The sequence below is a fragment of the Notechis scutatus genome, chromosome 2 (assembly GCF_049901735.1).
Source record: "Notechis scutatus isolate UNSWTSFEM ecotype Mainland chromosome 2, rNotScu1.2, whole genome shotgun sequence".
Lineage (NCBI taxonomy): Eukaryota > Metazoa > Chordata > Lepidosauria > Squamata > Elapidae > Notechis > Notechis scutatus.
Window position 1 is genome coordinate 64,186,643 of NC_142010.1, and position 27,468 is coordinate 64,214,110.

Consider the following 27,468-nt stretch of genomic DNA (forward strand, 5'->3'; position numbering starts at 1 on the left):
TACCAGTATAAACAATTTATTAACCCTTAAACAGTTTGCACACTCAAAAACCTAGATAATGTATGACCTAATGAGTAGGAAAAATTATTCCCCTTCTAACATGTGGAATATGCTTCTCCAAAAGGTTGGCTCATTCTCCTTATGTCTTCCATATTCTCCTGGTCAGGTGAGTCTGGATGACACATTCTAACTACTTCATTCACAGAGAGTCAGCATGTTACAGCTGGGCAACCAATGGATTACAGTGGTCATCAAGGTTAAAGGAAAAATACACTTTAAAATGTGTCATTTTTCCCCCCAACGTTTTTCTTCAAATTTCCCAAATGTCTGTTGGGCAATTTCAAATATTACCTGCTCCTAGCAAGGACAAGCACATCGATTTTGTCTCCTTCCACTGCTAAAAATAATTGAAGCAGACCCTCCAAACCACAACAGTAGAATTAAGATAAAAAGTACAAGAAAACACACTCAAAACAGAAGTATGCACACTAAAAGTAGTAGATGGTAGTTAATGAAAAAAATTATCAATCTTGAGATAATATCTGTGGCCCAGGTTCCTGAAATAAGATATTAGAGTAGAGGTTGTACCTTTCTCTGGAGAGATCAGCTCTTAAAAGGAATGAATATTGAATAGTGATGTGCAGATCCAAGTTCTTCAGTCTTTTCACAAGCATGTTGTGAAAATGCTACCTTGCTCTGTATGTCCTTGATCCAATACTTCTGCCATTTTGTAGGATTCTGGCAATTATACCTTGAGCACTTGTAAAAGAAATAACCCCACAAAAAAGTAGAGATAAATTCTTCTATCAACAGTCAAGCTCTATAGCCCTTGAAGTATAAAGAACCAGATTTATATGCACATCATATCCAGGTTATGTAACAGACATTCAGTCTTCCCTTTTTCCCTGGGAAAAGGAAAATGAGATTCAGTAGAGCAAACTGAGAAGGGATACCACAGTCACTTCAACTCACTGAGGAAGCTCAGCAGTGCTTTGTGGAACTCCTGAGGTTTATCAAGATAGCAGGCATGGCCAGCTCCCAACAACATGACAACTCTGGATCTGGGAATCTGCTGAAGATTTTGCAGAGACTGTACACCCAAGTCAGTATCACGCTGTCCATAAATTATCAATGTTGGTATCTAGAAACATTAAAACATAAATAAATGAGCAATGGTCCACAAGAATTATGTAAATTAACACTAACATCGCTTCCCAGTCACTGCTAAACAATTGCCATTCTTTTCCATGCAACTTGCAAAAAGGTCCTGTAAAATACATCAGCATAACATATCTAGATGCCCTTTCCAAAAGAAGCACTTGAGACAGTGATCGGAATCTGGATACAATGGTCTACTGCAGGGGTCTCCAAACTTGGCAACTTTAAGACTTGTGGACTTCAACTCCCAGAATTCTCTAGCCAGCATAGCTGGCTAGCATAGCTGGCTAGAGAATTCTTGGAATTGAAGTCCACAAGTCTTAAAGCTGCCAAATTTGGGGACCCCTGGTCTACTGCATGGGAATGACCTTGGGAGACAGGAGGAAGAACTGCAAACTATTCAACGGTCAGACAAATAGCAGCTAAATCCATGGAAGCAATGAGGGTGTGGCAAGCATGTCAGAAGGCACCTTTCCTAGTTTCTTAGATTGGCAAAGTGAGGTGGGAAGAGATGTACTGTACTTTCAGACTCTCAACATTCTGTTAATATAACTTTAAAATAAAAGTTAGAGCTAGTACTCTGCAGCCGTCTTGCCTGCAGTACTCCCAAGACTGACATTAATACAGCAGATAAAAAGGGCCAATTATTCTTATCAATTCTAGAAGATGGGATCTTCAATTATTATGGGCCCTTCATCCAGTTGCTCTTGGCTACTCACATCAAGGGACAGAACATAAGGATCTACAAAGGGTATTGATTTCCATCTGTATTTTATTTATGCAATGCATATAGACCATCTTTTACACTCTAAGCAGCTTAGAATAAAGCAAAAAATGAGAAATGGGGAAAAAAACACCACAGCAGCCAGGCACCGTCTAATCTATCATCCATATAACCAGGAGATAAACTATAACCAGTGCTTAGGCACAAAGGCAAGTTCTCAAGATCTTACAAAAGGCCAACAGGGACAGGGACAATTTAATCTCAGGAGGCATGATGCTCCAAAGGGCAGCTGCCGTGGCAGGAATAAAAAGAAATAAATGGTAGGGATTGGTGATGAAATGATATCTGGAGTACTGCAATCCTATGTGTACCATTAACACATGCTTGCTGTATCTGTCATAAGAATTGTACAAATCCAGCAAGTGTCTAGAACAGTCTTTCTTAAGTGGGGTTCCAAAAGAGGTCATAAATGAAAAAAAATGTGTTTTTTTATTACATACTTTGTGCAGTGCTGGTGCTCACTGGGAAGGAAATTTTACATCCTGCCTCTTAGCTGCTGGCCTGTTGCTTTACTGTTGTTGTGAACAGTGTAAAATGAGGATTGTGTGGGTTAGAAGTAAATTGCATTGTGATCTTGGTTGTTTGATCTTTTTTACCATTTTTATGCACAAGTTCCCTGAGGCCTGAAATTACTTCAAGGATTTCTCCGGGCTATAAAGTTTGGGAAAGACTGGTCTATACCATACTGACACAATGATCATGCTACCTAATATCTGCATAGTAGAACTTCTTTCCCCCAGCTTCTTTCAGGCACATAAAACTAGAGAGATTGTCCTTCCTGGCATCACTGTCTACACAACTTTCTCCAAGTTCTGTCTCTCTTTCCTATTTCTGCATTTCAACATACATGAGACATCTATATTATGGGGCCCTATGAGTTTGTATAAAAAGCCCTCTACGCCAGACATCAGATTCTACACCCCCTATGTGTCCTTGAAAGGTTCTGTTCATCCCCCTGTTCCACTTCCTTACTAAAATCTCAAGGAAAATTTAAAACATCTTTTCTTAATAAACTCTAGACCAGGAACTGTACTGTCTGCATTCCCAGGGAGACACATGTTGCTGCAAAACATCTGTAAAACTCACACAGCCCGCAACCCAAGAGTGACTATTTCCTTGGGATGTTAGGAAATAAGGGTTACATATATTGAAAAAGGCCACACTAACTTAATGGAATTAAAGTTTATATTAAATCAAATGAATTGTATTTGCTTGAAATGAATACATGTATTTTTCCCCCCAAACCATTTGTCTTTAAAATAGAAGATCCTCTTAGATTCACTAAGAGACTTCCCCCCCTGCTTTGGGAAGGGAGATGTCGTCTTCCATGCAAATAAATATAATTAGCTTTTCCAGTCCATTGATCTCTTACCTCGACCTGCTGGTATTGTTGAGCTGTAAAATCTTTTGTACCCACTGGTGCAATAGGCACAAAGCCCTTTAGCTGTTCTCCACTAGAAAAGAGGAATGGAATGGAATATCGGCCACTCATAGATGAGCTGATCAAAATGGGCTTCTGAAGACCCAGGTCCTTGAAGACTTGCTCCAGAAAGGAAATGCGGCCTTTTGTGGTCCCGACAGAGGCTGAGCGTGGGGAGCTCCCATAACCTGTTCGGAAACAAACAAAAATTGGAACAACTAAAATAAATAGAATTGGGTAATAATTTTAAGCAAACAATGAGAATCATTAAAACAATTCTAATTAATAGCTTTAGTCATTGACACCAAATCTAGAAATCAAGACATGTATTCTAATTCAGGAGTGTCAAACACGTTTTCATTGAGGGCCACTTCTGTTTGACCTGGGGGGGGGCACATGGCCAAGGTGGGCGTGGCCAGCTCATCACTCAATGAGGCTGTTTTCGGCCATGATGGCCTCCTGCCTCCCAGCAAAAACAGAGCCCGGGGAGGCATGTGTGGCCCACATTGGCTCTAGTTTTGGCCACAACAGTCTCCTGCAGCCCTCTGCTAGGGGTAACGGAGCCGGGCGGGCTGCATGCAGCCTCCCCAAGCTGTTTTCGCTGGCAAAGGATTGCAGGAGGCTATCGTGGTTGAAAACGGGGTCCAAAAGGACTGTGCATGACCCACCCGAACTCCATTTTCGCTGGCAGAGACACCACGGGCCAGTCCTTTGCTATTTCCAGAGTGGGCCTGCGGGCCAGATCTAAGCACCTCGCGGGCTGCCTTGAGTTTGACACCCCTGTTTTAATTCATATCATTCTGATCTTTATAGAGGAGGACCTTTTTTTTTAACCTCCCTCCAGATATGCTGAAATTACAGCTCCTAGAATTCCTCAGGCCACAGATCTGGAGGGTACCAGGTTCAGGAAGACTGTCATAACCAGCAATGTACCACTATCCTCCAACTTTCAAGGGAAAATCTGGCTCTTCTTTCTGATCCTCTAGTCAAATACAACTTAAGAGAAGCTGTGACAAATTTATGTCCTTTCAAAGTAGCATTATTTATTTAAAGCATGTTTAAGCTCCACTACGCACTCCTGTGAGACTGAAATATGCAATAAAATACAGCACTGAATTTTTGCAGAGGTCAAAGTATTCTCAAAGAGAAAAAACTGCATGGCTATGCAGTTATCCCAGCAATCTCTATAGCCTAACTATTACTTCTGGCTTTCTTTTGACTAGTTAAGCAAGTTTCCTCACCCTAGAGCAGCAGCCATTAGAAATTCTTCTAAAATATGAATCATTTATAATGCAAGCTAAACTTTTATAAATTAGCCCTCCAAAGTGATAGTTATAACTCTGGCCTTTGGAACATCTTGCCCCCAGGGGTGAGATCCTCCTCCAATCTTCTGGTCTTCTGGAATGGCTTTAAAACCTGGCTCTGCTGGTTGACTTGGAACCCCGATGGGGGTACACTATACTGGAGGTGGCTGAATGAATGAGAGACAAAAGCCTACCCAGTGCTTTTGGTTTTAACCTTCTGTTTAATTGCTGTTAATTTTAATTTTAAAGCTATTAATGTTTTCGTATTTATGCTTTTCATTAGGCTTAAGGCTACCCAACTCCAGAGAGACATTGAGGCTTACATTATTATAAAGAATAAAAAACAAGGACATCATACATAGCCAGACACCAATTCCAAGCACTGTACAAAATGTACTCAATAGGGACTCAACAGTCACCTTATTCCCAAAGCCTAGAAGAGCCAGGTTTTTAGGGACTTTTCAAAACTATTAGAATGGGAGCTAAAAAGACTTGAGGTGGGGAGGGGGATGCTAAACAAACACAAACCAAACATTTTTCTCCAGGAAAGACAATAAAATACAATAGTATTTGAAAGGGGAAATAAAACTGGCAAATATACTTGGCAATGAAATCTTCAGTGCATGCCATTCATACAAACCTGGCTCACCCTTCTACTTAACAGATGCCAATAACTTTTTCCCCTTATTAAGTAATAAATTACATTCTCCCTGTTATGAAAATAGAACAGACACATTACAAGAGCCTCTACAACTGCTGGCATTTACTCCAGAGAGAGGCAGAGGGATTACTTCCAATGGAACATGCAGATGGAAACGATTTACTAAATAATGCTCATCCCTCTACTTTGGTTTGCTACCCTCATCCAAAATGTTTTCCAAAGCAAGCCCCCCAGAAATGTATATTATTACTGAATATCAGCCCATAAGAAAAAATGAAGCCAAAACTGAAAAGTCAAAATGTTTTGTTTTTTTTAAATGGTTTCACTGCTTACTCTTACCAGGCAAATCAATAGCTATTGCACGATAGCCATTCTCTGCAAGCAAAGCCAGTGTTCCTAGAGTCTCCCATGTCTTGGATGTGAAGGACTGGCCATGCAAGAAGATCACTGCCAGCCTGTTAAGAAAAAGAACTAGCAGCTCATTTCATCTTTTTTTAGTATTCTGATATGAGTAATGTATTAAATATACTTAAGTCCCACAATATTTTATTTACATAGTAAAACAAAATCCCTAAACTAATCTCAAAAAAGGAAAAGAAAAAAAAAGATCATTTCAAAACACCAAATATCTTTCAGGAAAATTAAGAGAATTGGGGTTTTTTTTTAGCACCAAAGTAACACTTGCCTGAAGTGTGGTTGGGGAAAGTTACATGAGATACATGAGCAGTGTAATGAATAAATACAGGTGGGGAAAATAGAAGTCTATTCCATTGTTTATGACAATATTGCTTGGTGGATATGTTGCAATACATCAGATATGTTGCAATACAATCAGTAGAGATCTGGTAATGATTATTTCAATACATCCAATTGCCATCAAGTTAAAGAAGACTAATCTCAAACAATTTGAAGATTTGAAAAAGAGTTAATAAAACAACATGGTATATTATCAAAGAAATGAGATATTTGGCAATCTTTGCAATATTTATTTTCCAATCTTTAAAAGGTTATACACTATAGATACCAGTACAGAAGGAAATACTCAAATTATCAAATAGAAAACATATTCTTAAATAGCTTGGATAATTACAATAATCACTTAATAATAGAAGTGTATGGCAGTCATAGAATAGACAAAACATTTGACGCTCGTAATTACAAATAATTGCGAATTAAGAGAAAGCCATTTTTTATAGATGAAAAGTGATGCTTTTACAAACTTAGAAAATGAGATTGCTTTGTGGCAAATGTGATGAGAAAAATGTATTTAGGCCCCCTGCAATATCCGAGTAATAGTTCTTTCTCTTACTTTATATCCCAAAAAAGCCACAGATTAACACAACAAATGCACAGTAGAAAAGAAAATTCCAGCATCAGCAAGCATGATTCAGCCATGGATTACCAATGCTGAATTACTCTGCACAATGCGGGAAATAAGCTGTATTCTCTCTATGGATCCAGGATCTAGTTACAAATAATAATTGGTTTTTTTGAAAGCTGCACGGTCATAGAAATAGGAGCAGTTTAAGAATCAAATGAGTAATATGACATCCATCTAGGAAGTGCCAAGGAAAATAGATCAGTAAATATATATTTCATCATCTGTTCACTGAAATACAGTAATACCAAAACGGTAACTTTTACTGGAGCAAAATAAATCAACCATTCAAGAGAACGATTCACTTTAAAAACTAAATCACCCAATACTCATCATACTTTTGGTACTCTTTAAACCAACCAGAATTGCTGCCAGTAGCTCAAACTCAAGGTAATGTTTCTATGTACTATTAGAATAGATAACAGATGCTTGAGTGTTATTTGTTATGTGAAGGAGATTTAACTCTTTGAAGTCTCAAAAATCAGGAAGGTAACTTACCTTTCAGTGGAGGAAGCCACATCTTTTTGTACCAACACAGCTTCTCTGAAGAAAACGGAAGAGTGCAAAATTGTCCCTGTTGCGATGGTGACATTTCCAGCATTCTTCACCTCTTCCTCCATGGCCCGTGGTTTAGGGATGTCTACTGAAGCAGTAAATTTTTCTTGCTGGATTGCAGGAAGCAACAGGTAGAGGACAAAAGTGACAAGGATTCCTAGGACCAGCAGCGCCAGCCTGTTGCGGATCAAAGTCATAGTCATCTTTTCTGAAAGGATTTAAAAGAAAAAAAAAAGATCCACTAGGATCAGAGAGTTTGCTATGGTAAGGCAATGAGCTAACAAATACCACACACCACAAAACTGCAGGATTACTGCTGTAGCTTTGCTGGCCGAGGAATTCTGGGAGTTGAAGTCCACAAGACTTAAAGTTGCCACGGTTGGAGACCCCTGGTATATAAGACATGTTTTCTTTCCTCCTCAACCTTTATGCCTTTTTTGGGGAGGGAGGGAAATAATTATGGCTTTATTTGATACAAGAAATCAAGTTTATGGTTGAGTGATTAGGATAATCATATTTCAAGTTCATCTTGCTTATTGTTAGCTATGTTAACTTGTCCTTGCACCAGGGCTTAAATCTTTCAATCTCCATTGTAACCACTGAATTTGGAGATGGTGGGTAGCACTGCACAGTATGACTTAGGGTTAAGAACTAAAACTATTGGTACGCCTCAATAACAGTGCCATATTGAATTGCTATTTAAGATTCAAATTTCTTTTTTAAGCAATAACCAGCTTTGGAAAAATATAGGCAATCACCAGGGCTTCTGGGATGTAAAAGTTAAGAATGTTGGAGTATGATTGGAGAAAGCCAGATTAAAATCCACACTCAACCATTAAGATTACTCGGTGATTCTGATCAGCAACCAAGGGCTACTACAAGAATCAAATTGCATGCAGAACTAATTATAGAACTAAGTACATCATTTTAAAGATGGAGAAAGTAGAGGGTATATACAAACTATAAACTAGAACCAGTTTGGTATAGTGTGGATAGGTCATGGCCACAGGAGACTCTGACTTCTAGTCCCAACTTAGACAGGAAAACCGGCTAGGTGACTTTGGGCCAGCCACTTTCTCTCAGCCCAACTCACCTCACAGGGTTGTTGTTGTGGGAAAAATAGCGAAGGAAAGAGTACTGGTAATTTTGCTGCCTTGAGTTGTATATGAAAAGGGCAGGTTAAAAATAATTTTTAAAAGCCCATCTGTGTCATTTCATGTATCCCACCTGCCTGTTCTTTTTCCTGGTACTCGATGGCAATAGACAAAAACAGCTGCCAATATTAAATCCCACCTTTCTCTTTAGCAAGTAAGTATAAGCTATAAATCTTTTGGAAGGTGGGATATTTCTACCCGCCTTGCACAAATGATCTCTAAAGCCCAGAAGTTGTATTAGTAGGATCCAATTCATAATCAGAAGGTAGTTGTAGAAATTGTCTCATTTCCTATAATGGTTGATGTTTTTATCAGCTGGCTGATTTAAAGAGAAATGCATTCTACTATTTATTGCCAATACTTACTTTCTGCATATCCATGCCAGTGAAAACAATTTTAGTACAAGAATATGAAATAAATCTTAACTATAAAACAGCAACTATTTTCCCTTGTCTCCTTTACAGTTTTAAGACCTACCCATTGCTACAGGAAGGAAGACTCCTACTTTACTATACTTTCCTTTCTCTAAACTACTTAGGCCTCACTGAAGCTCAAAAAGATCTGTCTTTTCTTTTATTTTGCTACTGAAACAAAATTCTGCTAAGTTTACTCAGTACAGAATTAAAATGGCTATGTCTCCGATATTGGTGCTACACATCAGACCAGGTTTTGCAAAACATTTGCCCGTCCTTTCCTTCTAAACCCTTAGGTTTTGCTCCTCCTCTGAGTTTTTCTTTCAATCTTTGTTAATGATACCTATGTCCAACATGTCAAATAAGGCCTTTATCCAAACACAAAAGATAATTAGATTCAATTCACAAATAGTGGAGTCTATGGCCTTTTCCCATCAAAAATATACTGTATTAAACTTTTTACTAACAGAGCAAATTTCACTTTCAAAAGTGAAAGGAAAGCTGTCGAATATCTCACCCAGATTATAAATATCCATGCAAAAGTGCTTACAAAGGAACAATTATTTCTGTGATTTTAAGGAAAATAATTCAGTTTCCAATACGTGAGACTGCCTTAGGTAAATATTTAGGTACCCCTTCTTCTAGCTGACCTCACAATAATTGGGGTTTTGTATTCAAATAGTTCAGAATTCATCATTTTGATGCACAACAGATTTAAAATAGTTTTCCCACCCTTTTAGAATCAGCCAGGCCAAATGTAAGCAATAACCAGGCTAATTATTAATATATCCAATCATCACTACAATTGGGAGATGAATTATTTTCCAGATCTCCTAAACATACTGATCTACATCTACACAAAAGTTGAGTATGCAGCTTTGTGACTTTGTTACTTGCCCTAGATGAATTTGCCAAATCCCACAAGTGAGGTTGCCATTAAAAGATGGACACTACTCTCTCTGAAAGCAATTCCTGCTGGGTCCTATAACAACAATTAGGTAACTAAACGGTGAAAAATATACTGCAAGAATGGCCATACATCTTTGAAGAGATTATCAGTGAGGAAAATGTATTTTTAAAAATCATAGCAAACTAATCATTATGCTTATTATGTACAAACTTGGTAAATATTTCATAAAATCAGTTTTAGGCAAAGCCCATTTGCAGACAAAGTTGAGTATGTATGCAAAGAAGAAACACCAGTCCATTATTTTCTAGCACTATAGGCTATAAGAGTTCTGTATACTTGAAAACACAGTAATGCAAACAAATCTTTGCTAGCAGAATGCCATTTCAAAATCCTTTGTAAATATGGTAGAATTTGGGTACTTAAAGCAAAAAAAAAAAAAAAACCTCTTGTAAATGATGTAATTCTCTAGTTGATTACAACGGTTGGAAGCACCTTTTCCACCGCTGTATCAATAGCAGAATCTTGCAAATGAGTATAAAAATATCTCTCAACCTTTTATGCTTACTAATAAGAGATAAAAGAATCACTGAGGAAGTAAACTCAAAAGGAATCAATACCTCTCTTTCATTAAATAGATTCCGTTAAAGACCCTAAGTCATATATTGGTATTTGCCTATTCAGGCATATGCAATGTGTGCTGAGGAAGATGAAGGCCTTCCAAGAGTACAAGCTTTTCCCAGTGTCTCAGGATATCACTGTCTGAAGTGAAAGCTTGGTTTGCATGCCTGCATATTATGGCACACCTAAACTAGATTTCATTCCACTGAATCTGCTACTATTCATTATCCTTACTTCAAAATAACAGTCAAAGATTTCAAAAGTAATCCTGTCAATACTATACCCAAAAGGAGCAAAGACTTTCTTCTCAAAGTCTGTACTAATTTTTCTCCATTTACCTTTTCGGATTTCATCCAGTAGGTGATCTGCAGACTGAACATCCTTGAAGATGTACATTTTCTCCTGGTACAGAACTTTTAACTTTGAAGGGTACAATACATAGGCCTGAACTCCTTCCTTTAGGAACTGTTGCTTGAGAGCCACAAAACGTTTCCGTCGGGCATATGTCAGTGGGCTGAGATCAGGAAAGAAGGATATCTTGTGTCCATGGAAGTTTGTTGTCCAGGATGTCTTCAGTATTTTCTCCCGATGCCGCAAATCAGAAAGAGTGATTAATACAGTACTACCTTTACCCACCTGGGCATTATTTGCTGGGAGACGGTAAGCACTTTCTATACAGATGGGAACCTGTTTGTCATTTAAATCTAAGGCAGCCGGTAACAGATTTTCTATGAATGGGATAAGGTTCACATTTCTAATGGCTGCTGGGATACCTGTGACCCTCAAGTTCCGAGCTCGCAATTTGTTTTCTAGTGTCTCCAGCTTGTAGTCAGCCACCAACTTTCCTACTGCCAATTCCTTCATTAAAGTAGCATGTTTGACAACGCAGCCTTGAGTAGATACCATCTTTGCTTCCAGGGCTCCCACGCGGTGATCTGTGTCTTCCAGGCGTTTCTCAAGCTTTGCTAAACCAGCCTTGAGAGATGCCAAGGCCTGGCATATGGCATCGCGTTCTGATATTATTTGCTCCAACAACTCCTGAACGGAATTTGCCACATGAGGAGAGAAGTCCGCATCCTGAATTCTTCTAAGATCCATCGTAACCTTTCTTCGACTTTCTTTTTGGATTCTTTGGAGCTATTAGTTAATTCCCACTCAGAACAGACACAACATGTATGCAGAAAACAGCAAAAGCAGCACCATTCCTGCTGAGACAAACTGAAGCTTTCTACTGCCTTTGCTTGGTTTAAGTATAGGAGGACACACCCTTGTTTACCAGGTGATATTTGTTTTTAACCTCAGACTGCGCACACCTACTCATACAAACCCTGTTTCTATTCAAGCAGTTTCACTGGCATGTAACTGTGAGAGAAAGGCATTGTTTAATGGGGTGGGAAAATATAAATTTTACTGGGCGCTTACAAATTCACCAAGGCCTATGAGAGCAAGCAAGAGTTTCACAGTCGACACCATCTTCTCCCTCTCTCTAACTCCCCACAGACTTCTTCCATTGACCCAGCAAGCCTTTCAAAATCCCAACCTCCCATGTTTCAGGCACTTCCGAGAGCCCCAACGCGTCAACCTCTTATTTCTCTCCTCCCGTTTCGAAGGATCTGTCGCACCTGTCGGGCTCCCGCTCTACTCCAACGCCCGGCACCTCGGCCCATGAAAAACACACACACACACACACACACACACCACCTTTTGCATTGGGAACTGGAGGAGGGCAACCCGTTCTGCGTGAGAAGGGAACCAGCCTCGGCTTCAAGGGGAACCGTAAAAAAAAAAAAAAAATGCCCGCTGTTTTTCCCCTTTGACCGCGCGCTTCTCGCAAAATGACCTGACATGCAACACGCGCGCAACCGAGCTTTAATCTCTGCCACGAAAACTTCGGTAGGCCGGAAAGAGACTCCCGCAAATTCTTCCCGACTACCCAGGCGAGGCACGACTCCCTCCCCGGGAGGGAAGGGCGCACATAGGCCGACAGCCACCCTCCCCAAGGGTCTTTCCCCGGCCCGCCCAATGCGGGAGGGCCTTTGTCAGCCGCCGGTCATGGACCCTGCGAACCGAGCGAGACGCCGTGGGAACAAAACGCTCCTCCCTCCGCGGGGCAGGCCGACTGGCCGGCCGACAGTACCTGCGCTTCGCAGCCGCTGCGTCTTCTCTCTCGCTGTCGCTTCTCCCCCCCACGAGCGGGCGCTGCGCGAGCTGGTGACGCGAACTCTTTTCCCTCCGCGACCCGCCAGCCCGGCTCCCCGCCTCTACGCGCCGGGCCCCATCTAGCGGCCAAGGGGAGCCCTGCCACCAGTCCAGGATCGGGAGGCGCAGCTGAAGGGAGGGGGGGGGTGTCTGTCCGCGTGGGAGGCTGGTCCTTGTGTCTTCCTTGGACCCTTCGCACCTCCTCCCAGAGAGTCCCCCGACCCCTCGCCTGATTTGGCAGCGGGCGGGATCGGAGCGCTTTCGCGTTTGAGGCGAGGAAAAATCAGGGCACTTTATTTAAATTAGAGGAGCGAGACTCTTAAGGCGGAGGGCCCCAGCCCCAGGCCCTAGGCATGCCAGAAACCGGGCCACGCAAAGAAGCCCCGAACAAGCAGCGCGCGAAATCATCTCTCTCCACGGAACTGGTGCCTCCCGCCCAAAAGGTTGGGGGTCGCTGCTCTACGATAAGGGGGACCCAAACGGGAAGGAGCAATCTATTCCCATACTTGTTCTCCGTTTATGCCCCTCCATTTTATGAAGGAGCCTGACCTTTTCTTTCTGGTCAGGCTCCTTCTGGTTTTCCAAGTTTTTGAACTTCAGACACCCATTATCCCCAACGATAATCATGCTCTTTCCAATGTAGGCTGGGTAAGGGGCTATCAGAATAGAAATCCAAACTCACCTGTGGACTAACAAGCAAAGAATGCGCACTGCCCTCTGATCGAAACCTAATCAATAAATTATGCTAAGCCATGGTTTGTTCAAAAAGCATAGTGTGCTATTCACACACGCACGCGCGCGCACACACACAAAGCGATGGCTTAAAATCATGGTGGCAGGTTTCATGCAATACACGAAGCCAAAAGCAAATCATATTCAGCATGTTGTATGAACAAACTGTTCACACCAGGAAAAACATCGTTTGGGGGAAAAGAATGTCCAGATGGTGAATATTGGCTGCTTAATATGTGTTTAGGTTGTATCTCCACTTCCACTCCGTCTTTGTATGGCTGTTTTTTCACATCAGGCTAAAACCATATGTAATAAGGTTTGTTTACAGCAATCAGATTGCAGCTGCAAAATTAACATGATCACTAGATGCAGCGAAAATGTCCATAAAACTGGGTATTGTTTAGTACTTGGCTGCACTACAGTGGGTTTATTTGGTTTTAGCTTAACGAAGGTAAAGTAGGGTATGGAAATATAGTTCTAACCAATTGTGATTTATTTAAGATACAATAATGGCTTATTGTGATAAGCAAATTCAGCCTATTTGTAAATAGATACAAGGCCACAAAATACTGTTAGTAGTTTGAACCTTTTCTAATTCTGCACAAATCCAGGTCAGTTTTGTGCCAGGTATGAGAGAAATGGGAAGAGACTGTTTGATTCTATTTTGTTCACTTGCTTAGCAGGTGTTGATGTTATTTTCGAATTTTGATGTATAATAAGGAATAGTATTCCCCAAGGAAAACTTGAACAGTTTTAATGAGATATTGCAATGGAAAAAAGGAGCTGCTCTTAGTATAACTCTTTTCCCCCCTGGAATTTTCTTAGTCATCAGATCAAAGCCTGACTTGGTTACTGAAAATGTTGCTTCTATGCTTGTTGGCAGAAAAAGCATAGATTAGCTAATAGTAAAGATAGATTACCAGTAATTTCTGATATTAACCCAATCTATTTTTTTTTAATGAAACCTGCCCTGAACGCCAGTATATGATTGCCTAAAAATTTTATGCAATACAAATTTCCCAACCAATTGCTTCTTTTTTTCTTCCTTTGACAAGAAACACAAGACAGTCTTTTTCTCTTTCACTCAAAAAAAAAATCACGTAATTCTTACAAAACCCCAGACATTTGCACTTTTATTTAACTTGTGCTTTGCACCACGCAAGAAGGAAGGACTAACAATACAAGCTGTTCTTCAAACATAGCTGAAAAAAACACAGAATGAGCTTAACCTGGCACCAAGTTTGGATATCTATAAGTATTTATAAATTAAGCCACAAGAACTGAGTTGGTTCAGATAAAGAGAATATCTGGTTGCAGTGTTTGTCAATTTATCAATTTTGAGACGTTTGGACTTTGAGCACAGCATGGACCGACTACCAGAAAGTTCATGCCTCAGTGCCACACACATGGTTCTGTGATTGCTTCACATTATACAAAGTCAACAGGATACTAAGGACCTACTTGCTGGCAGTATGCTGCAGCTGCTAGAAAAGCCAACATAGTCCTAAACTGGATTAACAGAATCAAGATCATATGTAGTGTTAGTACCATTTTATAATGTCTTGATAAGACCACACTTGGAATATTGCATCCAGTTTTGGTCACCATAATATATATAAAAAAAAGATGTCAAGACTCCAGAAAGAGTGCAGAGAGAAGCAACAAAGTTGATTAGGGGACTGGAGGCTAAAACATGTGAAGAACCGTTGCAGGAATTGGTTATGTGTAGTTTAATGAAAAGAAGGACAAGAGGTGACATGAGAGCAGTGTTCCAATATCTAAGGGAGTCAACCTATTCTCCAAAGCACCTGAAGGCAGAACAAGGAGCAATGGATGGAAACTAATCAGGGAGAGAACACAGCTAGAAATAAGAAATTTCTTGATAGTTAAAACTAGCAGCTTGCCATCCGAAGTTGTGGGTTCCATCACTGGAGGTTTTTAAGAAGAGATTGGACAACCACTTAGCAATAGCAATAGCACTTCGACTTATATACTGCTTCACAGTGCTTTTCACAGCCCTGTCTAAGCAGTCAGCATATTGCCCCCAGCAATCTGGGCCCTCATTTTACTGACCTCGGAAGGATGGAAGGCTAAGTCAACCTTGAGCTGGTGAGACCCGAACTGCCAAACTGCTGTGCAGCCAGTGATCAGCAGAAGTAGCCTGCAGTACTGCATTCTAACCACTGCATTACTGCAGCTCTGGAAACCACTTGTCTGGATTCGTATAGGTCTCCTGCTTGAGCAGGGGTTTGGACTAGAAGACTTCCAAGGTCCCTTCTAATTCTGTTAGTCTCTTATTTGACCTTGCTCAAGAAAGGGTGTGGAAGACAACTTTGGAAGTCAGTTCAAGGTAACGCCATAAGTGTCCATTAAGTATGGCATATACCAAGGTAATACTCTGTCCCTGCTGCTATTCAGTATAGGCTTGAACCCCCTCAGCTAGGTAATTACAAGGATCGGATACAGACACAAGTTCAAGAGTGGAACTACCATCAACCACCTCTTCTACACAGATGACATTAAGCTGTATGCAAAGAGTGAAGAAGACATCGACCTGTTGATCCACCTGACAGGGATCTACAGTAAGAGCACCTGGATGTCATTCAGACTGGAAAAATGTGGCAGGATGGGAGTCAAGAGAGGGAAAGTTGTTAAGAGTAATAGAGTGAAACTACCAGTGAGTCACATAACATAGACCAGCTAACAAGTACTTTGGTATCCCACCACCATGTAGGAACCAGGATGAGGAAGCAAGGAAGACAACAACTACCACCACCAAAGGATAAGACAAGTCCTGAAGAGACAGTCAGTGAAGATCCTTGCCATGAACACATATGACCTGCCAGTCATCAGCTATCCTACCAGTATAATGAGCTGACCAAAGCAGGACATGAAGACTGCCAATGTGAAGACATGGACATTTCCACTCCCAAATCCAAACACCCAGAATTTAGACTAGGCATACCCAGTTCCTTTAACTGTTCATCATATGTTTTAGTCTCCAGCCCCTATTTCTTATTTCACTCATATGTAAAGATATTAATGATTAAGTTGTTTAACCCAAAGAGAATAGCATGATAGGTATTTGTGTATCTACAAAACATTTATAAATTCAATAGCAATAATTATTTTGATGACAATCATTTCTTTATTACAGCATATTTAAATATTTGACTATGCACATAAAATTATACTTATTTGATTTCTATAACTAGCAATTCATATATACAGCTTTAAAGACTTAATATATTATACGTAAGCTAGCAGTGGTAACATAATGGTACATTATGGAATATCCTTTGATTTCTTCCCACTCAAATGAATTAGAGAGTTTTTAGAAGAAACCTGTGCAGATACTTACAGTCACAAACAGTAGCAATTTGTATACATGTAAAAACGGGCATCTTGGGATACATAAAAGTTCTAAAAATGGCATAAAGGTGCATCCAAACCGACAGAGAACTCTGAGATTTCCTCCCTCGTCTTCCTCTATGAACTAAGATAAGCCAGTATAATGAACTGGCCAAAGCAGGACACAAAGGCTGCCAATGTGCTGTTCTGTCAGCTATCCTTCTGAACCAAATGGATAATTTTATTACTGTATTACTTTTCATTTCTAACCTTAAGCTACAAGTGTTAATACTTATTTACAGTAAAATAAAAATTTCCTATTTCCTAATGTAGACCTAAGTCAAAATATGCAAGCTTTAGCAGCACAGATTCATCCTTGCTGTCCAAATGATCAAAAGGTCAGATACTCATTTTGTGGTCATTAGCTATAACTGGAAGCTGGAGTATTCTTCCAAAATAGTTGGTTTCTGGAGCATCCAAAAATTAATGTTTCAAGCTTTCCGTATAGATTTGGCTTACTCATCCCGTTTAAGGTCTCTGTTTGGATTTCGAATAGCAGCTCACTCAACACATCAAAACTAAATACTAATCTGCAAGTAAAAAGTAATTTTACGATCATGCACTGTATTAAGTTTGGTTTAATTTTCATTGCTTGAATAATTTATGCTAGGTTCACATATCACACTTAGCCATAACATCAGTTAATCCAATGTATGAATCTTCCCTACTTATCCATCAAGCCCAAAACTTTATATTTCAATTGTTAGTTGTTCTTCAAGATATCAAGCAAAACACTTTGTATTTATTTATTATAAATTATTGTATAAAATTATTTGAATTACGTCTGTTTGGAAACAACTTACTCAGACATTGCTTACAAGATTGTTTGAGATGTATGGCAGAGGAACTGGAAGAACAACAGATTTTATTTGCTAAAATAGAGATGGAGAATGATTTGCATATAGATTAGGAGTTTTAAAATTATTAAAAAAAAGTGATATGAAAAAAAGATGTTGTGGAAACAGATTTTAAAGTGCCAGAGTATGATATGGAAAATAATGCCAAAATGGATTTACAAATGAAATCAGTTGATGTCTTAATAATTAAAGAGGACATACAAATAATAAATTGGAAGAGTGATTTAGAAAGCTTTCTTATTTTGGATTTATAAAAGGAATATGGAATCAAGGAAATTCTTTCTGAAACGAAAGGCAGAGGTGTTGTTCAAGTACTTGGAAGGAGACAAAGAAAAATGATAATGAATTAATTTGTGAGTTACCACTTAATAGATCTAAAGATTAAGCTTTTTAAAATAACAATAATATTTATAAATTAATCTGCTTGATTAGGGTTAAAATATACATGTTATGGTCTCTGGTAGCTGTTAATGGAATTTCTTTTGGACTAAGATTAAATGATAAGGCTTTAAAGATTTACTTATAAGTGTTTTATTTATTAAAGTGCTAGGGTTTGATTATAAATTGAATTTTTTTTATTAAGATTAAATTATATGTTAATATTCCTGGTCTTAATAGGCAAGATTAATTTCTTTTGTAATGACTATTGATAAGAGATAAGATATGGGATTAAAAGAGTTTTTTAATTGAAATATTAGAGAAGCTGTTAAATTATCCAAATTGTTTAGCCTTGTCTGAGGGCAAAAATCACTTTTATGTATCTTCTTTTTATTTTTTTTCTTTTCTACCTCCTTTCACTTTTCTTTTTATATTTTTAATAGTTTTTATTCACTTTTATCTTTGTATTTGTAAGTATTAATAACATTATTGTAAAAATAAGAATGACAGAGAGAGGGAAGGAGGGAGAGAGGAAGAAACCCTGGAAGGAAAGATGTGGGGGGGAGGAAAAGGAAAGATGGAAAGGAAGGAAGGGAAAGGAAGGAAGGAAGGAAGGAAGGAAGGAAGGAAGGAAGGAAGGAAGGAAGGAAGGAAGGAAGGAAAGAAAGAAAGAAAGAAAAAAAGAAAGAAAGAAAGAAAGAAAGAAAGAAAGAAAGAAAGAAAGAAAGAAAGAAAGAAAGAAAGAATTTCTGATACTCCCTGCCATTTTTCCACAAGAAATTTAGAAGTCACTCCTGTTCCCATTTCCGCCCCAAGCTGCGGTCATTCTGTGTCTCTATTTAGGTAAAGAAATATCTTTGAAATGATGGCATGGGTTGTTTAGGACTACTTTACAATATTTAAAATTTGTAATATTTATTTGGATTTGAGCTTTTTAAAAAATGACTTAAGCCTGCCTTAGTCACAAAGCCAGCTGAGTGACTTGAGCCAGTCACACACTTTCAGTCCTAAAGAATGAGGCAATAACAAACTACTTCCCAAAACTCTTGCCAAGAAAACTGCAGGTACTTGTCCAAGCACTTGTCAGGGATCAAAAATTAACTTGGGTGTGGGGGGGTGCGCAAGCGCACTCACAACCACATACAAAACCACACACACAAATGTTTCTGTTACAAATAAATATTGGAATCAGAGGTGATATTCAGCAGGTTCTGACCAGTTCTGGGGAAATTTTGAGTAGTTCGGAGAACCAGCAAATACCACCTCTGACTGGAGATTTTACAGTATCCTTCCCCTGCCACGCTCACCAAGCCATGCCCACAGAACCAGTAGTAAAAAAAAATTGAATCCCACCACTGATTGGAAGACATTGTAAAATAATGCAAATACCATATTTACATAGTAAGTGATAATACTAGAACCACTTACCTGCACATTTTATTGAATTATTGTTGAAATAAACGTATTCTGTTCATGACCACTAGGTGTCCCTAGTGTTTGTTTGAACTTTTGCTTAGAAAATGTTGCAACTTTCACAGTATTACTACCTTTTCCCCTCCTTCCTCAAACTTCCTCTAAAAACCTTTGGACCCGGAAGTTCTGGAGAGTGTTAAATCTTTCAGCGATCGGTTTGCATGCCTCTTGCAAGTTAGCCTGTTCTCGAAACTTCACCATTTTGGTTAATTAAGGCAATAACTTGGTAAGTTTTACAGATACCTCATTTGTTGTTTTTTTTCCTCAGCTGCTCCAAAACAGCCGGTTCACGCTTGACAATGGATCATTGCATATATTGTGAAGTAGGTTGCATTGAGAAAAAAATCTTCATTTTATTTGTATAGTTTACTTTATTTTGGACTCCCTATTACAATGCAGTTTATATTAAAAAAAACTGTAGCAAAGAACCCAGGCATGTATGGCAAATTTAAAAAGTTACTGGCTGATGAAGATTGATTTGGTTCTTGAATCTTTCCTTATTACTTTCTTAAAAGAAAAAAAAAGTTCCTAGCTGCTTGCAACAAAACCCAAAATGTCAATGGGAATCCTGTCACACTAACTGCAAGTTTCAGGCAAACGTCTTTATTTCTAATTATTTATTACTTGTTTAACCCAGTTTTGAGATTGCTGATTCCTCAGTGATTCTGAACAGCTTACAGATAAGAGGAAAATACAGATAAAAGGAAAGTACAGATAAGAGGGAAAATACAGATAAGAGGGAAAATACTGCATGTTAAAGGAGAACACTGGTGACCAGAAGAGCTAAAGCGAGCTAAATGTAAAGGGGACCCCCTGTCCTGAGATTGCTTGTATGAAGGTTTATTTGCCCAGCTGGGAAATTGACATTTCTTGTTCTGTCTCTTTGCGGGGGCTTTAGGGGATTTTAGCAGGATTGGAAAAAAATGCTCTTAAAAAATGTTCTTAAATATTTTTATATCTTAATTCCATCCCATTGTTTATAGCATCAGTGTCCATTCTGACCAGTTCAGGCATTTATCTATAACAAGAATCCTGCAGTTGTTCCGTCTATAGGCAATACACATAATACAACCTACAATCCAGTCATTATCAGTACATCTAGGAGCCCTATCCTCTACTTATTTTCTCAGTCCAGGGTTCTTGTATTCTGCAAACAAAAAAGTATTGGCAAAGCTTTGTCATACTTCTTGCCTATTCTTCACTGGCTAGGCAGGTGTCTTGGACATTGCAGCCAGACAGTTATAAAGGCATGTTTATGTCAATTTTGTGTCAGAGTGCCTTGTTGTTGGCTGCACTGGCATCCATCTTGTTTCATTCTCGGACCAAGTGGCTCAAATCTGAACACTGTTACTCACTTGACTGGATTTTCAGAATTACATAACAGCTCAGCAGGTAACTACATGTGAGTAACAGATTTGAATTAAATCCTATTAAATAGAGGTCAGTAGTTCACATGACATGTAATGTATTAATTACCTAGAGCAGACCCAGCTCTATTTTTATAGCAATTTTAAAAATAGAATTGCAGAGGAAACTTTATACAAAACATTTTTGAAAACCAGAAACATACTTAGAACTAACAATTTAATTACTAACTATAATATCAAACAGGTAAAATAATAAAAAAAATGTAAATATCAGACCAGCAAAGGGGAAGAGACTATTCAGAGTGAACATACCGAATCAGTTAAGTATGTCATGTATACATTTAATAACAAAAATTAATCTATTCTTACAATATATTATAAAAATCAATGCCGAAGGCAATCATTGAATCTTTTTTCTGCTCACTTCATGTCTTCAGGCTTCCCCGGAGATCCCAGGGTGATGGCTGCAGTACAGGTGACCGAGGAAACCATCATAGTGGGTGGGCAGACTCTGTTCTCCCGCCAGGCTAAACCTACACAACAGGCTCCTCGCCTTTCCCTCCTGCTGCTCCATGGCATTCGTTTTTCATCAGAGACGTGGCTCAACCTGCAGACTTTGTCTAAGTTGGCAGAAGCTGGATACCATGCTGTAGCTATTGACCTGCCAGGTGGGCTTGATTCTCAGTGGGCAATGGAGATTTGGGCAAAAGAAAGGCAGGTTATACAATTTGATATTTAAGAAGACTGTCACTTTTGCTTCTGTGTCACCAGAAGCAAAAATAAGGCAGAATATATAAAATCTGATTCCAACAAATTATGGTTAAAAATGAGGCTTTGTGTGATACAGCAATACCAAAGTAAAAGAATTATTCTTTATCAGACTAATTATTATATTAACATAATAAATCATGTTTTAGGCTAATTTATTTAATAAATAACTATACACACACATATATATACATTTTATATATATACATATATACACACACACACACACACATATATATATATATATACACACACACGTACCTATATATACACATGTGTATACATATACACACTGTGTGTGTGTGTGTTTTGTTACAATTGCCATAAAATATGCACACTAATTCTAAAATATGATTTAGCTCAGTTGCAACATCAAGCCAACAAATGGATTGTTTTAGGCTAACTTAAAAATGTATATCATGCTTGAACTTCCAGAGATGCAACAGGAAAGTTAAGGTTTAGAGAGACTTCTGATTTTTTTCTGGTCTCATTGTCATGGTATTCAACTTTGTAAGTTCATTTCCATCTTTATGGCGGTCTTATATTATAAAATGGGCAAAATATAGTATGTAAGAAAACATATGAAAGCTGTTCCTTATGTGTAAACCATGTTATATGTTTTTTGGGGTTCAAGGGAAGACATAGATCTCCAACACCCCCCAATGCTTTTTTACATGCAAGGGATATTTGCAATAAAATGCATCTGTTAATAATTCTTTTCTCCAAAGATACAATTTGCTGGTTGTGACTTTTCCTGGATACTCAAGTTCATTCCCTTTTTCTATCTGCAGTCAGTAGCTTATACACACAATAAGCATCCTCATCTCTCAGTGTACTAATTTTGGGTGTCCTCTTATGTTTTTTTCTCCTTAACTTTTCTTAAATTGTGAAATCAGGGACTACCTTCCTTTTATGCTATATTGGTTACCTTATAATAAATATTTAAAGATTGTATAAATATGTGGGAATGTAGGTTTATATAATCAGTAATAGGAGTTTGCAATAGTGGTGAATATCTGTAGCTCAGGTGAGGGTGATAGTAAAAACAGCAATCGGGACCAGCAATTTGGCTGATGCACAACATAGCTGCTTAAGCCCAAAATCAAGTGATTGTGACGGGTTTACCACCTTATTTTGCCTTTGTTTTTAAGCAAAGTAATGGAGTCACTAAGCAAAAAATAATGCCACTTAAGATTTCATTTCTGCATTCTCTATTAATTACTTGTCATAAGCATGAATGGTGATCATGTAACTGCAGGATACTGAGACAATTGTAAATGCAAGGATTGGTTGCATTTTTTTTAATGCTGTCATAACTTCAGTTGGTTGCAATCAGTAACCAAGGACCACAAGCAATGACAAGTGGTAAAATATATGGAAGAACTTAGTTGTTTTCTCTTCTGTCTTGAAGAGAAAAATCTAGTGAGTCAATCCACATAGTAACAAAGCATGGTCTTTGTGTCTTCCAGTTGCAGGGACACATACCTTCACAAAGCCAAGACTTGCAATAGGATGGGGTAGTGAAATAGAACCAGAGGGTCTGGAACAGGATTTTGGAGGTGCTTTCCATCTGAATCTACCTAGCCACAGTTCTCTGTCCACTGAAAGGGATAGACAAAAACATCTTACTGAATGATTTACCACAATTTTGATGGTATATTACTGGGGCTTCAAGTGTCACAAAAATGAAACTTGGGGATTTATAATTTAAATGCTTATATATGGCTCAATCCTCAAACAGAATTCCTAGCCAAATGGAGCAGTTGTCTTTCTGAGCTGGGAATGCTAGGAGTTGTAATCACCCAGCTGAGGATGCTTGGTTGGAGAGGGCTACACATACAGAATATGTGTGATGCAGGATGTCTTGTTTCTTGTGATCCAGGATTCGGCCGCTCTAAAGATGCTGTTGCTCCAGCTCCTGTTGGAGAACCAGCCCCAGGCAGTTTCTTGAAGGATGTCTTGGAGGCCCTGAAATTTGACCAAGCAGTGGTGATCAGTCCATCTCTCAGTGGAATGTATTCACTCCCGTTCCTTTTTCAGCACAATCACCTTTTGAAAGCCTACATCCCAGTGGCACCCATCTGCACAGAGAAGTTCCCTCCAGCCCAATATGCCAGTGTCAAGGTATGTTCGTCTAAAGAAGAAGGGAATTCTGGAGCAGAATCTTCTTTGGTACAAGACATAATTAGAAGGGCTGGGTTATCTCAGTTATGCAACTGGCATTTCACAACTATGCGAGGAAAATGTGGATGGAAGTGGATTTACAGATGTATTGTCAACCTTGCAGGAGTTCATCAGTTGTCCATTAGGGGGCAATGCACACTGCCTTACCCTCAAATACAATACTAATAAGGAAAAGCAGACCTATATTCAATTTGGGGAATATTTATAGCTTTGTGAAGATGTACCAAGAAAATGGGCAATACCATTCTAAAAGAATACTCAGATGGGTTCGGGAGATTCTCTCTGGGTTCCGTTTCATTTTATGCATGTTTTATTACATTAGTTGAATAAGTCCCACATCTGCATCAACAGTAAGAATCTGGTACACCTAAAATGAATTGTAGTTTTGAATGTAGAAGAATTACAATTACTGCGATAAATTTCTGTGAACATTCTCTGACTTTTATCATGTCTCTTGTGAGCGTAGAGCATTTAATTTGACCCCTTTCCAGATTGCTCCCTTTTGGGGATTTTAGTCTTTTCTAGCATGTACCTTTGCCCTTGCGAATCTGATCTGCACATTTTTTTTAGTTAGGGTGATGGTGGGTTTTTGATAATAATGGGAATTCCCTGTAGTCCTGCTGAAAATGTCTGCTGCAGTTACTCTGTTTTGCAAATGTAGAAGAGGTTTGTTTTTGCTGAAGATTTGCATTTCTATCACCACCAGGAAAGGATCATCCTCTTGCTAATACTGATTGGATATATTTATAGCCTGAAAACTGGGCTAAGAGCATGCCATTATAAAACACAGAGAGCAAGTACAAATTAGCTACATGGTTAATGTAGCCACATAAATTGAACAGCAATACGGGAAGGATTTTTTTCCCGGAAGAGAGCACCTGTCTCTATTTTTCATCTGAACTAATTTTTCATTATTAGGATCTAAGACAGGCAAGAACGTTCATTCGTTGATTGAACCAGGCTTGATTTTTTTTCCCTCTCTCCTGCATTACAGACACCAACTCTCATTGTATATGGGGATCAAGATGTCGAACTGGGTGAAGTGAGCCTGAACAACTTGAAGAATTTATCTAATCACAAGTTAATGATGATGAAAGGGGCAGGCCATGCCTGTTATCTTGACAAGCCAGATGAATGGCACCAAAGGCTGCTGGATTTCCTGAAGAACATAGAGTAAACAGCAAATCAGTCAGCACTGGCCTAGTCAACCCATAATCAATGAGAACCTCACCAGTTTTTCTGGCATACACATGTAAGGAGCTGGAATTTCTTCCTGCAGTTCTGTCAGTAACCTGTGTGGGGGGCAGGTTGTTTGTGGACTGTCTAACCATAGTAGACCTAAAACTATCAGAAAGTGTTACATCCAGAATGCATTCACTGATTCATGATTCATTAATTGCATAATTAAAATGACCAGGTATGGTTTTTCTTGCTTGGGTCATGAGATATTTGAAGTCAAATTTACATAAAATAATCATTCATAGAAATGTATTAGGATCTGTGCCTGGATATATTAGGAATTGGTCCTCAGTATCACGAGCCCTTTTGCCAAGATTTTAATCATGAACAATTGTTTTCTAAAAGCTGATTGAGTGCCGGCTGAGATAGATGTAATAAAGGTAAGGCAATGGCTGGGTTTAAGTAACTTATAAACATATGATGATTTAATTGTTTTGACTTAGCACACCGAATAATCTATCCATTATAACATCATGTATGACATGGGAGTGGTATTAAAATTAAAATTCTGGTTTGTTAGCAGCAGTGGCTATGGCTGATTTACTATATGAAAACCAAAATGTCACAATATATTTTTCTAACCCATAGATTCTTCTATAAAGCTAACTTTCATTGACCGCTATTATGTTCTTGTCCTTGTTATCTTTGTTAACAGGATACTTTTTGTTTTGATGACTGGACATAGCGTTCTCCAATTTGATGGATTACATGTATGTTGGGTTATAATTTCCATAATTCTCAGCAGGCTTGGAAACCATGCATGGGAATTGTGCTAGTCAGAATGTATGTGAGTTGGTGTCCATTACATCTGGACATTGAGTAGCAGGTTTGAAGAAAGCTATACTGCAATTTATGCTATTTGAACCACATATTTTTGCATCTGAGTTTGCTTCTTTAGGATGGAAGAACCACATACAGTATTCTGTTACCAGAATCCATAATGGCATTAGAGACTTTGTGAAGAGCACTTGTATTGGGGAAGAATGTATGTTGGCACCATCCTCTGACTTCAATGAATGTTATATTGGGGGATAAATTCTTACTGTCTCCGGCTGTTTTTCAAAGAAAATTGACAAGGTCTATACATAGGTTACATGACACCTCCACTCTTGGAAGCTTGATTTCTTCAAGAATGTACAAGTATTCATAGTGGTAAACTTCTCTTCCACAGATAGTGTGTTCTTGGGCAGATATTTTTTAAAAGTTTTTTAAAAGGTTAGAGGGGCTATTTAATTAGAACTGTGCTTGACCATAGATGTAGAACTAACAGGATTTCTTGGATAGCACCTGTAGTCATTTTAAGGAGAAACTGATCACACTTTTTGAACAAGTGAGTGTGAGCATTCTGTTGCACTTTCATACTTATTCATTTGCTCTCAAAAATAATCAAAGGAAATGAGGACTTCTGAGAATAAGATTGGAGCAGGAAAATTAATAACAATACTTGTACAGGTTCTGCCTGTATTTCAGGTGAACTCCTGCTGTACCAATTTTGATTATCAAAATGTATTCATTTGTAATCAAATAAATCTGATCTATATCTGTTTTTATAATGATTCCTTTTTTTAAAAAAAAAATCTAAATATACCATACTTCTGTAAATTATATTTGGAGTACTGTAGATTTACAACAAAGGTGTGAAAAACTGGTAATAATATTTGGTCTGTGTGGAACTGGTTTTAGTATAACTTGATAGCCATACTATTTTACTTTTTTCAATACTAAATTAAATATGGCCTATAAGAGTATAAATCAGAGGTCTTCAAACTTAGCAACTTTAAGACTTGTGGACTTCAACTCCCAGAATTCTGCATAGCATAGCTGGCTGGAGAATTCTGGGAGTTGAAGTTCACAAGTCTTAAAGTTGCCAAGTTTGGGGATCCCTGGTATAAATCAAAGATAGATTCCACATACATTAACAGATACCAACATCATAAACAAAAGTTTAATCCATTATTTGGACAAAACATTCTTGAAAGTATTGCCTTCTTAAAAGATCAGAAAAGTATCAGCAGCCATGCCACTAAATTCAAGATATGATAGTCCAATTGTAAGCAAAAGAGGCTCTTAGCCTAAGAAACTGAGCAGCTGCCAAATCTTAACTAGATGGTCTTCAAAATTGAAATTAGCCTCAGACAGTATAGATCTAAAATTCTAGAAAGGGACAAAACCTCTTTCTATTGGAGGGGAAATTTGTGGTGTAGCAAGTGAGGATAATTAGAAGACTATGAGAAGTCCTTGTTGTTTTACTCTATCACAGAGCTTTTATCAGTCAAAACTTCAGCAGAAAATGGGAAATCATACTGTAAACGAGAGAATGAATCCGTAGCCCTCTTGATCTGGTTGGTGTATATCTTTCATAGTCCTCAATCACTGGTACAAAGGGCTAATGGGAGCTGAACATTTGGAGTGTCATCAGGAACAGATGGATCTGTCTTATACAATACCAGGTTATCTAACCAGGATTGGGATCTTCTCTGTGTGGAACAAACATATAACATTTGG

At 38.6% G+C, this 27,468-nt stretch overlaps 2 protein-coding genes across 5 annotated transcripts; one reads left to right on the plus strand and one right to left on the minus strand.

Annotated features, from left to right (window-relative positions):
- On the minus strand, nt 1–21,335 carry ABHD14A (abhydrolase domain containing 14A). 3 transcript variants are annotated; one of them, XM_087954932.1, is made up of 5 exons: nt 21,197–21,335; nt 7,204–7,468; nt 5,667–5,782; nt 3,315–3,550; nt 1–1,141 (listed from the first exon to the last, which is right to left on the minus strand). In XM_087954932.1, exons 2-5 carry the CDS (start codon nt 7,461–7,463, stop codon nt 959–961), a joined length of 795 nt encoding a protein of 264 aa, XP_087811058.1. In that variant the 5' UTR covers nt 7,464–7,468; nt 21,197–21,335; the 3' UTR covers nt 1–958. The 3 variants fall into 3 exon arrangements, with proteins under 3 accessions (XP_087811058.1, XP_087811057.1, XP_026529029.2); XM_087954931.1 differs by lacking the exon at nt 21,197–21,335 and adding an exon at nt 12,493–12,818; XM_026673244.2 differs by lacking the exon at nt 21,197–21,335 and adding an exon at nt 10,694–12,497.
- On the plus strand, nt 19,535–26,509 carry ABHD14B (abhydrolase domain containing 14B). 2 transcript variants are annotated; one of them, XM_026673248.2, is made up of 4 exons: nt 19,535–19,631; nt 21,210–21,440; nt 23,423–23,664; nt 24,719–26,509. In XM_026673248.2, exons 2-4 carry the CDS (start codon nt 21,233–21,235, stop codon nt 24,899–24,901), a joined length of 633 nt encoding a protein of 210 aa, XP_026529033.1. In that variant the 5' UTR covers nt 19,535–19,631; nt 21,210–21,232; the 3' UTR covers nt 24,902–26,509. The 2 variants fall into 2 exon arrangements, with proteins under 2 accessions (XP_026529033.1, XP_087811064.1); XM_087954938.1 differs by lacking the exon at nt 19,535–19,631 and having other exon boundaries at nt 21,200–21,440.
- The last annotated feature ends 959 nt before the right edge of the window (nt 26,510–27,468 follow it).

Bases quoted from the DNA above. Each gene is read 5' to 3' on its own strand.
- ABHD14A (XM_026673244.2), bottom strand. From the start codon at position 11,453: ATGGATCTTAGAAGAATTCAGGATGCGGACTTCTCTCCTCATGTGGCA. The intron at 7,469-10,693 runs GTAAATGGAGAA...AAATCCTTTCAG, and splicing joins ACTGGATGAAATCCGAAAAG to AAAAGATGACTATGACTTTG. The intron at 3,551-5,666 runs GTAAGAGTAAGC...GTTTCCGAACAG, and splicing joins AATAGCTATTGATTTGCCTG to GTTATGGGAGCTCCCCACGC.
- ABHD14B (XM_087954938.1), top strand. From the start codon at position 21,200: ATGTCTTCAGGCTTCCCCGGAGATCCCAGGGTGATGGCTGCAGTACAG. The intron at 21,441-23,422 runs GTGGGCTTGATT...CTTGTGATCCAG, and splicing joins TGTAGCTATTGACCTGCCAG to GATTCGGCCGCTCTAAAGAT. The intron at 23,665-24,718 runs GTATGTTCGTCT...CCTGCATTACAG, and splicing joins CCCAATATGCCAGTGTCAAG to ACACCAACTCTCATTGTATA.